Raw genomic sequence first — 15966 nt, 5'->3', positions numbered from 1 at the left:
ACATTATCAACATTTCAGAACAACTGCACACTGGTGACTTTTCTTAAAAGATTTAAAGTAATTACCACTTACTGGGGAAAAATAGAAAATTAAAGCAAATCAGCAACAAAAATATCACAGGACTAAACTAAAAATACAAACCAAGAGTATCTTGCCAAAACCACATAAAATGAAGAAAGGCTCCTGTTAGTATGCAAGAACAGTGACATCTTGTGGGGTTTTTACAGAAGTGAGCTTACAGAAGGACAGAGCAAACTAGTCTGCAATGTTGTGTAATTAAAAGAAACACTACTTCAGTAGTTCATTTAATACATATACCATTAATAATATTTGGTAGAAATTAGGCTTTATTGCTTTTATAATGAGGAATGAAAATTTAAAAAAAAAAAAAAAGCAGATAAATAGCTGGTAAGAAAAACTTTCAAAACAAAAATTAATGGAGTGGAGTGGAGTCCAAATAGTTCTGCAGCAGTTTCCTCTGCTCTCCCAGGAAGTAGTTATATTTATCACTTAAATATTACTCATCCAATATAATAATGGCATAAGGGCAAAGTTATAAGAGACTAGATGAGGAATTATGTTGTAAAGGCATACAGTCAAACATAAAAATGACATCCATATTAAGTGTTTTTTAAAAACACACACATAGATATTTAATAAATAGAGCACGGACAATTATGCTGTTCCTTTCCACTGATTAGTAGACTATGCCAAATTTGTTATATGTACTTCTTGAGAAAGCAAAGTTATATCAAAATGGAAAACTAAAATAATATATCCTGCTTTCCAGTATAGTATGCAAGATTTGGACCCTTCAGATTATATCAGAGTATATAAGTTTCTGGAACAGATCTTCAACAACCGTAGTGTCATAAGTCAGCGAAGATACTCAACTCTGACAGTTTACAACAAGCAAAAATATTTTGATTTTTTTTTTTAAACAAGTCTGCACCCAAACTAAGTTATAAAAACATAACATTTACAACTTGGAAGATGATAGATTTTCCTACCATAATGTTCATGTGTTCGTCTTACTTTCTTTTACCTGAGTAACCTAAGTAAACAGATTACAAGGCAATTTAAACGTATTAGCTAATACAAGGTTTACTGGACTTCTTTATATATAGAAATGTACTTTGACACTATTTGCAGTTTTACAAATACAAAATGAAGAAGAATTTTAAAACATATTTACTGAGCAGCCATGTCTTTGATATCTGTACAGATCAACAGGTGCAGTGAAGTTATGTACAGAATTTATCATTTGATTTTTAAACAGCTTTTGTGCAACCTGGCTGTAATGTGCATTTAAAGAACTGCTGTCAACATCACAGATCTGTAATATTTACTGGTGCCAGAAATGGAGAGTACAGAATAGGACAACGTCTCCTAAAATAATACTGTGCTATGCAGACATCTGTACATAATTCAAATAGTGCATATTACTCAATGCCTGATGAGGAATAATAGTTAGCTGCTAATACAGACACGGGCGTTTACAGTTATTACGTTTGTTATAGTAAATATGGACAAATGAACTTTTCCATGTATAAACATTAAAGGAAAGGACTTAGGAAGTTATGTAATAATTAAAGAACAGAAGTTATGTAATAAATAACAAAACTTTCAATTCAACTTGTGGAAGATTAGTACAGTAGGAAAAAAATCCTTTACAGTAGCAAAAAATCCTTTACAGTAGCAATGAACCCATTCAGAAGCATTGTCAAATCAAAGATAATTCAGTTTTATTTTATAATCATAGCAACTGAAAGTAAAAAAAAAAAAAAAAAAAAATCAGCATGAAGAAAATTTAGTTTATCTCTGATAGTCTGGTTAGCGTACTTGTGTTATTGTACCTGTCAGATGTTTCCTCCTCTTTTTGTGCTCTATTCATTCTATCACTTTTTATTTGTATTTTTTTTTTTTTTTAATTTCTTTAGTCCAGCATAGATCCATAAACACTAAAGCACAGTGACTGTGCAATTTGCAGACTGGTGTGAGTGAAAAACCATAGGAATAGAATTACTTTTACGAGGTAAGCTTGGAGTAACTTGGAGGAGAAAATTTGCGCTTCAAGTACTTGAGAATGTAAAGTGGAAGACAGCTTACAACAGTGATTGCTGACACTTTCCACAGGAAGGTCACAGTTGTGATAAAGGCAACATCTGCAGAAACAAAAAAGGAAAATAAGTAATGAGAGCTGATAACATGGAAACTGGAACTTCCATAGTGCAAAGTCAATAAAACTCTCTTAATTGTTTGGTTATGCTATTGTTCAAGACCATGCAAAATTTAAAAAAAAAAAAAAAAAAAAAAGCAGGGGGGAGGGCAACAAAACAACAGAAAGAGAAAGTTAACGTCAACATTTTGGTTTTGCCAACTATTTTCTTTAGACAGGAACTTCAGAGTTCCTTTATGGTCCTTACACTGTTTTGCAGCACAAAATAATTTTAGGGGAAACAGAATCTGAGTTTAAAAGCAAGACTTTGTCATAACAAAAAGTTAAGCCAGCTTATTTTTCTACTACTAAGAACGTTTTTTACCTACTATAATACAAATTCCCAATGAGAAATTCTGCTACCATTTTGGATACTTTATTCCATATTCAGATTATTTTTCTCTGAAACAGTCACAGCAACTAGACTGAATGATTCTTAAGACCTTACAGATTAAATTAGAGCCCCACAATTTAAAGGGAAAACAATGAAGTGATGTTGCCACAAGCCACAGTGAAAAGCTGTTTTTTGTGACAAACATTAACAAGAATGGTGACACCCTACACTTGCTACTGAAGTCTTTTGACCCTATTTGCAATGGTCAGGTCGTACTTAATTATCATGGAAAGATCCCAGAACCCAAGTAACCTGAAGAACTGAGGTGTTTTTTGCTTTTTTCCATTATTTACAAATGTGTATATTAAATAATTTACTACTCTCTAATAAATTTTTAAAGACTTAAAAAAACTTCAAGAAAAGTTAAACTTCACCTACCTAAGAAAGCTCCAAAAGACACTCTGCCTATACCTGTTTCACAAAAGAGGGAGAATGAAAATGAAAGGATAGAAAATACAAAAGTTATGTGGAAAAAACCCAAACAGGTTAGCTACACAAAAAGGAAATAAAAAAGATGTTAGTAGCATTAACTGGAATATTATTGCCTTTCATGACAATCAGAATATTTTAAACAGCAATTAAACCAAAACATTTTGAAAATATAGAGATTTTATATTTGGTCATGTTTTAACGTTTTAAGTAGGTAGGCAGTTTTCTTACATCTGACTTCAAGGTGTAATTTACTGTATAAACAACTTGATACACCTGCTGTAATGTGAATGAAAATTCCCTTCAGAAAATGCAGTACAGAAATGCTTTACTGCACCAACTTTACTCATTAAAAATACTTTGTGGATTAGATTTCAATGTATAAACTTGTTATACAGTTTTACCCTAAGCCTGCTTAGACATACTAAAAGCCTGTGTAACATATAGAGACATGCATAATAAGGTCATTGTGTGCAATTAATTCAGAAACCTAAAAACTGATTTACTTCCATGAGTCAGAGCTGTAGAGCAATATCAAATATTCGTGTCTGTCTAATTTGAGTGCCCTGTCATACTTACAATATAATTTCTTTGGGAGGAGATCATGCTTATAAGTAACTTCATTGAAAGAAACAGTTTATTTGCTGATGAAGTCAAGCACTGTTGAAACTGTACCTTAGGTTTATACTACATTACATGCACAAAAAAAAGGTTCCCTCCCCCCAATTATAATGTGACAGATTAAATAAGAGTAAAGCATTAAGCAAAAGTGAGACCAACTGAAATGCATTTCCTCACATTAACATCTTTACAAAAGCCCATGAAATTGCAGCCTTTTCAGTATACTTAATGATGAAAAATACAGAAGTCCCCAAACTGCAAGCAGCTATACAACCATCTACTTACTCACTGAACAACACCTACAAAGGATAGAAGGCCTGGCTGTCACCAATACTAAAGACTTACAAAGGTGAAGCAGCAAGTTCTGCTTTATGAAGTTCCTGGAAGTCTGAACTAAAGAGCCAGTACCTGTATCTATTCTTGCTTGTTCCTTTAATTTGTAATCTGGCTGTGGAGATTCAGGCATCAACCCAATAATCTCTGTTAAAGAGTCTGTGCATCAGTGTCAGAGAAAAGAAGAAGGTACACTGGCAAACCTGAAATAATGTACAAGTACCAAGCCCAGCAGGGTTGCTTCTTCGTTAAAATTTGACTCCTGAGAAATCTGGGAAGTAATAGAACACCTGGGACAGGCAGTGAAGCATTTACTGATTAAAAAAAAAATATATAATGTAAATACACTACCCTAGTATTGAGCACCTGGGACATGAGAGAGTGAAAGCAGAACTATGAGACTCCTAGAAACTACCATGTAACATTTAATTCTGCTATGAGAAGTGACAACCAAAGAAGGGCAACTCCTTACTCATCAGCTCCTGGAAAACAGAGAGAGAAGGAGCTGGAATCTACTCCTTGTGAGGTATAATCAATCAAAATTGTTATATATATTTCTGTAAAAGTTACATTTGTAAAATCACACTAAGATAGTTGTTTTTACTGAAGGATAATTTGATATAAAAATAAATATGTATTATTTTGACGCTCAGATTCTTGACTGCTAAAATTTGCAGTTAAAATGTGTTCTTTCGTCTTATGAACTATGAACAATCAGAACCTTAAGATGCAGTATGGCATACTGCAATTTAAAGCAAAGCAAGCTTCATATAATTATGAAACAATGATTCTTATAGAAAGTATCTATCCTAATAGCCTTCTGCCTCTCTCTCTAGCAATACTTCAGCTCTTTTAAGCTTGTGGGTTAGATCTAATGAGGTCCACTTGGTCTGGCATACAAAATAATTCACCAACTCCGTGAAAGATCCTGATTTTTTTAATCATATCCATTTCAATGGTACAAATCTCAAAGCCAATTTAAGGTATGCAGTTTGGACTGTCAAGATCAGATCAAGGATGGGAAAAGCATGCGTGGTTTGAGTAAAGTTTATCATCTAGATAAATCATACTAACAGGAATAAAGATTGTCAAACTCTAGGAGAAAAGGATAAGAGAATATTTTAACCCAACATTAATTAAGCCTAATTTCAACTCAGTCATGTTTCTTATGGAGAAAACTGTATTTCACAAAGTGTAACATCATCTATTCTTAACTTAAAAAATGAGAAAAAAATATTAAAAATATAAACCACAGTTCTTTGTTAAAATACTTTTACTATTACTCACCAAAGTATTCATTTAGAAATGCAAGAGAGGCCACATAGCAGCCAAGACTGAGGAATTCAGCCACCACCATTAACCAGTGCCATGTTCGTATGGTCAGTGCAACCATCAAGAGCTCAGTCAAGATTAGGGCAGTGAAGGAAATGGCAACGACATGTACAAATTCAGATTCAAAAAGCAGCAGGGCTCCATACATCAGAATACCACCTAGGAAAGGCACACAAAATTAACAATACACCGAGCAATGAAATTTCAAGTGTACCAGTTTTTACAACTGCACACTGAACGCTTGATTGCTTATTATGAAAACTTGCCCAGTAATTTTTTTTATAAGGTAACAACATCGATCTTTCTAAAAGAACAGAAGTGGTATTTACTGTACTTTGTGCATGTGAAATAAAACAACCAAAGTAAAGCTGTAAAGAACTAAAACTATTAGAAAATTAAACACCTTTTAGGGCAATATATCTGATGAACTGTTAATTAACCTCATTTTGTCAAGTGCTACAAATAAATGAGATATTGTTGAAAGTGTAATTACTTTTAACTGATTACATAATTCAGATTTCTTCAACAGTACTTCTGTCATTCCATGAAAGAAAACTACTGTGTAAATATATGAAATGTGATAAGCACTCATTAAAATTTTTCTGGATTAGCATTTAATTAAAAACATGTCCTTTTTTAGGCGACATGCATCAATAAAAATACCAATCCACACTGCGTTTTGAATAGGCCTGGCACACTACAGGAATATCGATTTACGAGATAAACAGAAAGCAATATATGTAACTGCTGATGAAATGTTAAGCTTTGGGAATTCAACCTGCAGCTGAAAAACAATATTGCTAATAGCAGACAAAAAATTCTCAGTTCAGTAAAATTAGGACTCTCTCCTACCTTGGTAAATACTGATTAAAACCCAGATGAGGAAGGTCTTAAATGACAAAGATCTTCCCTAAGGGAAACAAGTGAGAGGATAGTTAAACACAACTTTAAAAACAAAAATCTACTCAGTTCATATATTTTTAATAATTAATCACTAGAGAGACATTCTACAAGTAAAATAAGCAGTCTTTGAAGTGATATAGGCTAAAAAGCTTCTACTTTTTTATGGTTCTTCATTGCAAACTTGTATAGAAATCACGCAAAGTCTAAATTCGGGGGTAGAACAGTTAAGGCCTTAAACAGCAAAGATACTTTACCTTGCAATGCTCTGGCTGGTTTTCAGAGGGATAATTATGGTAAAATTAGTTTATTTTTTATTTAAAATTTTTTATTTCTGTTTTGTAAAATGTAGTCTTCAAGAAAAACAGCATTGTGTACCTACTGACCTAAACCTCAAGCAAAACTGTAGTTACTAGTCACTTCCAAATGTTGGATAAACTGTCTATTTGCATTCATAGAATAAACATATGATTACTATAAGTTTTCATCAAGTAACTATTACCAAATACATTTTAAATCTTCTTGTGCTTGTGAATGTTCTAGATTGAAACACATGCATAAATCAAAGAATAAATGCTGTAAATGTGCATATGACTTGCATTCTGTGAGGGCACTGATGAAATATGTTAGAATTGCAGAGTTGAAAGGACACATTTAAAAGGATAAAAAGGCAAACAAAGCAGTCATTTTGGCACAAAAGAAGTGATCACTCTGGAACAGGAAAGAACCAGCACTTTACAAAGAAATGTGCTTCATTGCAGTGATGAATTAACTCCTTTTATTACTTCAGTATAGGACAAAACATTTTCTTGGATAGATAGAGTTCATGGCAAGGTGCTAAAGACATTTTCATAATTCTGTATATAGTCTAGAATGTTGGTGACAGATGGAATATATGGGGAAAAAATTCTCATACAAGCACAAATAAACATTAGATTTTTTTTCTTCTATGAATGCCTACTCATTTTTCTTTGAGTATTGGACACTGCTTCCACCTTCGACCATAGCTCCCAACTAGCAAGATTTGTGAAATAAGAATGAGCTTGAGTTTTGGTTCACCTTTATGGAACTAGAAGGGGTAAATCACTCCTGAGCCTCTAGGGAATGGTGCACAGCAGGCTGTGAATCATTTTCAGATGGAAGCAGGGAGCCCTCTTACTTGTACTTCCTTTCAAATTTTCATCAGCTTTTCTGCTAGGAGTCAGTAGGAGCCCCAGGAACAGTAATACTGAATCAGTGTGTGCTCCAGGGTATGTGGCCACACCTGTCTCTCTGAACCTTGCTAATTTTCTCTTCTTGCACCGAAGCAAGAGTGTGTCACTGACTTGTGCCAATATATCTTATTCTTTTAAAAATCTAAAAAGCATTTTCATCACTAGCACATCCCAGAAAAGAAACTAATTCCTAGGTATACAATTATAGTCTACGTCAACACGTTTGAATAACACTAGCTGAATAGCATTGGTAGAGATTTGCATTTAGAGTCCATAATTTAAAAAAATGATGTGCAGAAATACGTAGGCTTCATTGTGTCATGAGTAAGGCAGCATGATCATAGATTTTTGTAATAAACACTCACAATAAGATTACCTTGTAATAGTGAAGGCAAACGTAGCACACAAATAACTTTTTGTACTACTCATCCGTAATCATTCACTGATCATCATCTGCCCCACACAATGGACTGAAGTGTACTCTCCAGTTCCTCCACATTCTCTTTCTTTTTTTTTCTTCTGAAGAGAAGTATTTGGGTTCTACTTATTTAATATTCATAGAGGTGCAACATAACCTGGGAAAGCCAGTGATTCAGCATCTCCAAGACCTGTCATTTAAGCCTAAACAAAAAACTTAGCCTGTATTCATCTACCCATCCTGGGCAGTTTCTGAGTACAGGTTAACTTCTATCTTTGAAAACAAGATGCTTCCAAGTTCCATCAACAGACTATCACAGGCAAGCTTACAACTGCCTTTAGCAGGTGTAAGGCCATGCTTTTTTGAGATTAATCATAGGCTGAAATCTCACAAAGAAACTTTAAAGATTCTGAAGAGGAAAAAGGGAGAACTAAGATCTTCAAGAGATGAGAAAAAATTCTCCCAGACTAACATAGCTAATAGCTAATTTCGTATAATTAAAAAGACAAAGGCTCTGAAAAGTTTGGACCCTCTTCGACTACAGTCTGCTTTTGAACTTTTAGATACATCTTCAAAGAATCTACTATCCCTAAAAAGACTATCTGCTTCTGCCTTGGATCATAGCTTTTCTAGTTGACAGTTTAAGATGGAGAAGTACTTTTCAAAAAACTTATGAAAACAGAATCTTGAGATTCGTTTCACTTTTGCCAGTAAAGAAATCATACACCTTCATTGTTTGCACATATGCACAAACACACAGAAAGCAGTATCTCCAGATGATTCAGATAACATATAGCAGTTAGAATCATAGAATCGTTTAGGTTGGAAAAGACCCTTAAGATCATCCAGTCCGACCGTTAACCTAGCACTGCCAAGTGCACTATCTTTTAAATACCTCCAGGGATGGGGACTCAACCACTTCCCTGGGCAGCCTGTTCCAGCGCCTGACTACCCTTTCGGTGAAGAAGTTTCCCCTAATATCCAACCTAAACTTTCCCTGGCTCAGCTTGAGGCCGTTTCCTCATCCTATCACTTGTTACTTTGGAGAAGAGACCAACCCCCACCTCGCTACAGCCTCCTTTCAGGTAGCTGGAGAGAGCAATAAGGTCTCCCCTCAGCCTCCTCTTCTCCAGACTAAACAGCCCCAGCTCCCTCAGCCGCTCCCCATAAGACTTGTGCTCCAGGCCCTTCACCAGCTTCGTTGCCCTTCTTCGGACATGCTCCAGCACCTCCATGTCCTTCTTGTAGTGAGGGGCCCAAAACTGAACACAGTACTCGAGGTGCAGCCTCACCAGCGCCCAGTACAAGGGGACAACCAGTTCCTTAGTCCTGCTGGCCACACTATTTCTGATACAAGCCAGGATGCTATTGGCCCTCTTGGCCACCTGAGCACACTGCTGGCTCATGTTCAGGCGGCTGTCAACCAACACCCCCAGGTCCTTTTCCTCCAGGCAGCTCTCCAGCCACTCCTCCCCCAGCCTGTAGCGTTGCACGGGGTTGTTGTGACCCAAGTGCAGGACCCAGCACTGAGCCTTGTTGAACCTCACACAGTTGGCCTCGGCCCATCGATCCAGCCTGTCCAGGTCCCTCTGCAGGGCCTTTGCACCCTCCAGCAGATCAACACTCCTGGCCAACTTGGTGTTACCTGCAAACTTACTGAGAGTGCAGCTATCAATATCTGTTATTTAAAGAAAGTCAGCTTTTGGAGAGGTCAGTAGTTATTTCTGAGGGTTGGGGGCGGGAATCTATAAATTAATCTTCCAGTTAAAAAGGAAAAAGGAGCTGTGAAAAAATAAGCATAAATAACTCCAGATCAGAGATCCTGGGGCCAGACTGAAAACAACTTTGACATCAACATACCTTCATGTTTGAATTATTTCATCAGTCCAACCATTGGTGAATTAACAAATAATAAAACTGAGTGGAACACTTCGTACTATGGATTATTTCCATAGTTCAAAAGTCTGCATGACATTGGTTGTGCATCTGTCTTGTATGGAATACCTTAAGAAAATGATTGTAAGAATTCCCAGTTTTGCACACTGGAGATTTCGGCATTTGTTCATATCTGAGCACTGAGGACATTCATACCTTTGTGAGATCCTTATAAAGTTCTGGATATAGCAATGCCATTTCTGGCTTCACATCCTGATCCAATACTAGAGAGAAGACTGGAAACATGGTATATATGGTTGCATACCTAGGTGAAAGGAAAGCACGCTTTTGTATGATATGATTTTAAACTGATCTACTGAGTTCAATTATTCTTTTTCTGTAAGTGGAATTAAACTAGTTCTTCTACGCAGTATTGAGGCAGCTTACCAATATGGCTTTACGCATGCAACCTGCTCTTGTGCTTCTGAGAGCTGCCAGTTGTGAGCAGTTACAGAGCTTTTATACATTCAAAACCAGTAAATAAATTTCTTTCATATGTATCTCTATATCTATACATATATATCTCACCCAAGCTTATCACCTGTTACCATACACCCTGTGCACTTTGGTCAACCAGTTCAAAGATCTGACATATAAATTAATCCACAGACAATGGCATGAAAACTGAAGAAAGAACAAGCACTAGATTCCGGACATCATGGTATAGGTAGGGGGACGAACGAAAGTTTTAACAGCTCTGTCAGTGGTTTTGGATTTTAGCATGCACATGCCAGATGTATAGTTTAGTATGTACTTTCCTAAAACTTAGCACAACTATTTACAAACATTTTGGAGAGGTCTACTGCTTGCCTCTGCAGACTGTGGTATAATCAGACCATGATTTGACTATGATTTAAGTTACTATTGAGTTAAATTGTTATTGTTTACAAGGAGCATAAAAAGAAGGTCTCAGGACAGATGGGGTAGAGAGCAGGGACAAACACAAATATATGCAATTCCTTCAGCTGTATGCCTTGGGGAACCATGTTACTAAAGCAGCTTCTGCAAGAAGACCAGGGTGCTCCTGATCCTGCATACATTCACCTGAACGGAAATCTATGCGGCGGACTTGGGTAGCGCACTCTCAGAGGAAATTTCATAGTCGCTAGCTTCAGCTCCATTTTTAACAGAAAAATCTGTGATTCGCACTGAGGCTTGTATCTGTGTAACAGCTGAAACTGGTCTGGGAGATTTCCTCTATTGTTTTTACCCCGTATGTGAAAAAGGTTATATGGTATCTTCTTCTAAGGCTATGAGGATCTCTCTCGTCAGAGAACTGATAATGAGGCCTCCCCCCTCATACAGTGCATATTCAACCTAGTTTGACATGACTTTGCGACTCATTCCAGGTTTTGGTAGCATACCAGTGATAAATGTATGAAAAACGTGGCAGACACCAACTACATGATATTATTTAACAAGTTAGTTTGCTATATTTATTACCAGATACTGTAACTGTTAGTTTTGACTTACCCTACCATTAGGAATCCTTGGTACAAGGGAACAGATGCGAAATAGAAGACTGATGAAAATACAGCCTACAAAAAAGCAGATAATTATATATATTTAATATAATTCTATATACAAAACATTACAATAAATAAAAAATTAACAATACTGGTTGATTAAGATTTTCTGACATTTCGAAGACAGACATAGTGTTTTTATTCAGAAAACAAAGTTTTAAATACCTGCATAGTTGAAATAATAAGGCCTCGGTGCATGACAAATTGACCAAGTGCTGCTGATCTTTTGTAACTGTTTCGACCATGTACCATCAGCAGCCTACCTATGTGTTTAAACTGTGTGATAGAAAAGTCAGCTGCTAGGGAAGCTTGTTTTCCTTCCTAGAACAAAACAAAAATGAAGCCCAGTGTAAAAGATGTGTTTCAAATTTCAAAATTCTAAGTGATAATTAATTTTAAAAGTCAAGTTTTCTCCCACCTCAGAAATCAACCCTGCAAGAGACACAACGGACAATTTTTTGTGCGTATTCTAAGACGCAGTGGCTGTAACAAATAAGTTTAATCACCTATCCTGGTTCTTTCAGGTAAATGCAACAAAGAAATAACTATAGTGTTTTCTGCTTTGCTTTTTATATTTAAAAAGATAAAGCAGAGGACATAGAAGCAAAGAAAATATTAGTTCAAAGACTAAGCATTTTTATCATCTTACAGCATACTTCAATTAGAAATGATCAACTCACTACTGTTTAAGAATAAAGCTTCTAATCCCATGTTACTATACTACTATGTGGCACATATTTGACAATGAAACCGTTAACATTACCTTGCCTTCAATTCCAATTCCACAGTCTGCTGCTTGGATCATGCTGACATCATTTCCTCCATCACCTGGAAAATGTCACTGCAATATTCAGCTCTTCAGAGGTTTTACTCTCCTGACCTTACAGTATTTTAGAAACCTACTATATACCTTTAAATTCTTACAAATAATCTACAGATTATGATTGATTACTTCAGAAATCAAGACTTTTTCCTGCGGAATAAAGAAGATAACCATGCCTTTCTCATGGAGTGGCATTTTCTGCTACAGCTACATAATACTTGGCTGTTGAGAAAGAAGTCGCCTTGGTTTTGTTTCAACTGTTTCTCAATGGTGCCATCTACTGCTTAAGTTTATTATGGATTTTAGCTACTGCAAATGAAGAACGTGCCAACAGTTACCTATTGCACACGTGCGTTTTCCAGTGTGGTGCTGTAACAGTTTCACAATATGAGCTTTTTGGGTGGGAGAACACCGGCAGCACACTACAGCAGGACACTGACAAGCCAACTCTACAAATTCATGCTCATAATACTTCAGACAAACCTAAGGGAAAAAAATACACTAGCATTTACTTACGATTAAATGCTACTACATGTAGTCTAACACAAAAACACAGTATAAAGAATTCTTTTATGAAGTTTTGCTTGCCCAACATCCATCTAGGAGAAGAAAGCCACATTCTCCTGACTGTGGCTTTATTATTTTAAACTGACATTCTCTTTCATTTAGAGAGCCAACATGCTTTGGGGTTAATAGAAGAGGCAATACTAAAACACACTGCATACAAATTCCATTCTGTTACCATACAGGAGACCAGAGAACCAATAATATTCACCCATCTAGAATATACATCCTCTAATTAGCACTCAGTGAAAAACAAAAGTACCTCCAAGGACAACTTCAAGTATGGGCAAATGTTGGAAAAAAATTTAAGAGCATGATGACCCCGATACTTTACTTCCTGAACATAAATATATCGATAAATGTAATTTGACAGAAACCAAGTTCTTACCTCAAGTGAGTCCCCAGATATCACCAAGGCACAGTCATGCTTCCTCCTAAAGGCATTTAGTTCTAAGTGAGCCTCTCCTCGAGTGGTAACCTTCAATAAAAAACACCCGCTTAAAAGGTTTTGTTACATTCTTATAAAACCCCTGCCTAAATAAATCAGGTTGAGAACTCATACCCAGGCGGCCTTGGTTCTTCAACAAGTGTTTTATCCCAGTGCAAGCCCAATACCCATGGGATGTGACTACAAGCCTCGAATCTTATGGAGTGAAAAAGTAATCCTCGAACAAGGAAAATCTGTAGTCAGCTTAACTGGTTCCTCACCAAACTAGACCAGGGCTAAAAAATTAATGAATTAATTACATTAAAATATCTTAAGTTCAAGCTGACCTCAATCTTTCCATCTTGGCAGGGCTAGAGAAAAAATAGACAAAAAACCAAGCAAACCCCAAAACTTATATTTATCAACCAGTTAAACATGTTCTTAAAATAATGCAAAATATTCATATTGATAGTTCCTTCAGTTTGAGTAAGTAGACCCAGATTTCAAAAGGCACATAAAAATGCTCGCTAGTACTAATCCTTTTGGATCTTGCATGAGTATGCAAGCAGGATTCAAGTGCAATAATACAAAAGAACTACATCATAATTTTTTTTTTTTTTATTTACACAATTATTGTTTCAGAAAGGCCCAGCTGTAAAATGCAAAAAAATGGTCAAAGGTTACCAAATGGATTTTGGAAGGTTTTGAGCTAGAACACAGAACATGAAAAATTTAAATTATAACCAGATTTTGAGAAGACTGGCAGTTTTGCCCCGCCCCCCCCCCCCCCCAATGTATTTTAGATCTACCACACAAGACACAGTTCCAAGCACAGAATAAAACACACACTCTGATTATGCTTCTAATTTTGGCTCTGTCAGCACTTTGATTAAATAACTTTGAAAATATGTGAGTCTTAATTACACTGAACATGAAGTTTTGTCTTTGGCCCACTATTACCCAGAATCAGATGCAGGCCAAAGACATTTCTCCCTGCAGATGGGCTCTACTACACATAAAATTTGAGTTACGTTAAAAAGCATCTGCAAACAGAAAAACCCATACACATGCCTCAACTCAGAATTTCTTTCCTCCTTTCCCACAATTAAACATGTAAAGAGGAGCGTTCGCTCCTTGTCTGCCAGCTGTTGGGAACCCCGGATTGCATTGGTCCCTTATAATCTTTCTGCATCACAGAGATTAAGAGATGTCAGCACTTGGCGCACACTGATGAGCAGTAACTGCCCTCTCTGTTCTACCTTTCACCTAACAGAGGTATTCTTTTTTAATTTGTAAATACCTCTAGAACAATATATCTGTTAATTTCATTACAAAATAGAGAAGCTGAGACTTCTAAGGATAAAAAGGAAGAGTGTTAAAAACAAAATGCATCTTTTTGGGAAGCCAAAGTAGTAAATAATTTTTTATTTACTAATTTATAACTAAATAGAAGTGTTAGAGTGCTTGGTATTTTCTTACATTAATCCAGTAGTTATTTCTTTGCAACAAATACAGCCACAGAAATAATTCTATATAAATCCATTTTCTAACTAATTTAAAACTTTGCATACTTTAAGTTAGCACAGTTTTATGCTGATCTCTTATTACCAGTCAAGGTAATGAAAATAAAAATCTGACTCAACTGAATAGATTTTGCTCAGGAAGACTTAATTTGTGGTGTTACAACATGGAAAGGTCAACAAAAATTGATCTGAAGTTTTATCAGAAGCATTAATAATTTAATTGCAAATAGTAGTCTGCAGGGCCTAATTTGCCATTCTGATGCTTCAGAAGAAACTACATTTACATGTAAATTATATTCATATAATTATTTCTGTAGGTGCAAGTGGTTCATTTAGAACAAACACAGACATACTATGTCTGATCACACAGCATCAATCAATGTCTGGAAAATCTATTTTTGTTTGGCTTCAGCAGAGTTGATGCTGTGCAAATATAACCAAAATGTATAGAAAAAGATATTCTGTTTACCTTTCTAACAATTATCTTAAACAGTCTGTTAACAAAATGCAAATATATATCGTGATATAAAAAGAATTAGAACTTTCTCTGATTTGAATGAACTTTCTACTGATTTGAATGACTTCTATACAGAGGACGTTGGTGTCACAGTTTAATTCAGGATTAATTCTGCTTGAGTCTAAAGAGTTCTATTAATGAAAATGCTAGAACAAGCAAGAACCACATTCAGACAGGCTGAATTCCTGGACACTCTTTCCTACTGGCTCAGCACCTCACACAGACCCCTCTCCATCATTATTCAGAGGTACCTTACTATGTCCATTGTATAAGTGAAGAGTGTAGAACACATGTTGAACCTGGGTAACCCGAACATGGCTACAAACATTTCTGTAGCATATCAACAGATCTAGAAACAAGCACCCTTAAACAGAAGCAACGCTTTGTAATTCTACAACCCTGAATAACAACCTAAGTACTGCTCTCTTGACCAGTATTATGATACTCGGTACAATAACCCATCAATTTTCAACAAGCAGCCAACTACTACGCAAATAAAGGAACGCTGTTATTAGCTGTCCTTTGATGAACCAAGAAAAAAGTTAGAACTATACTTACAGGTCTGAAAATGTGAATATCTTGAGTCCTAGACACTAAGTGAGAACTTTTCGCAATGCAAGTTGCTGTCTCCAGTTTATCTCCTGTTAACATCCATATCTGCAAAATAATGTAGAAGTTTACTCCATTGGACATTAATGTGTCTGTTCTCCAAATCTAAATGACATCTCTCTCCAGCCTTTTTCTGGTACCTTTTGGGATTAGATTACCAGAGAAAATATACTGATATGTGTA

General features: G+C 35.9%; 1 protein-coding gene across 4 annotated transcripts in view; it reads right to left on the bottom strand.

Annotated features, from left to right (window-relative positions):
• Positions 1 to 359: 359 nt before the first annotated feature.
• The window catches only part of ATP9B (ATPase phospholipid transporting 9B (putative)), a 169238-nt gene continuing 153631 nt past the window's right edge, over positions 360 to 15966 (bottom strand). For 2 of the 4 annotated variants that reach the window (XM_082312136.1, XM_082312137.1), the window contains 11 exons: positions 15733 to 15831; positions 13096 to 13185; positions 12482 to 12626; positions 12084 to 12148; positions 11486 to 11641; positions 11268 to 11332; positions 9951 to 10059; positions 6180 to 6237; positions 5283 to 5486; positions 2991 to 3023; positions 360 to 2165 (listed from right to left, as the gene is read on the bottom strand). In XM_082312136.1, the coding sequence (XP_082168262.1) occupies positions 2029 to 2165; positions 2991 to 3023; positions 5283 to 5486; positions 6180 to 6237; positions 9951 to 10059; positions 11268 to 11332; positions 11486 to 11641; positions 12084 to 12148; positions 12482 to 12626; positions 13096 to 13185; positions 15733 to 15831 (1161 nt within the window). In that variant the 3' untranslated portion in view covers positions 360 to 2028. Of the gene's footprint in view, positions 2166 to 2990; positions 3024 to 5282; positions 5487 to 6179; positions 6238 to 9950; positions 10060 to 11267; positions 11333 to 11485; positions 11642 to 12083; positions 12149 to 12481; positions 12627 to 13095; positions 13186 to 15732; positions 15832 to 15966 lie in introns of those variants that run through there. The other 2 variants (XR_014228195.1, XM_082312138.1) reach the window with 2 other exon arrangements.

Source organism: Platalea leucorodia (assembly GCF_965183815.1).
Source record: "Platalea leucorodia genome assembly, chromosome: 1".
In the NCBI taxonomy this organism is placed as follows: Eukaryota; Metazoa; Chordata; class Aves; order Pelecaniformes; family Threskiornithidae; genus Platalea; species Platalea leucorodia.
This window is presented reverse-complemented; position numbering and strand designations above follow the sequence as displayed.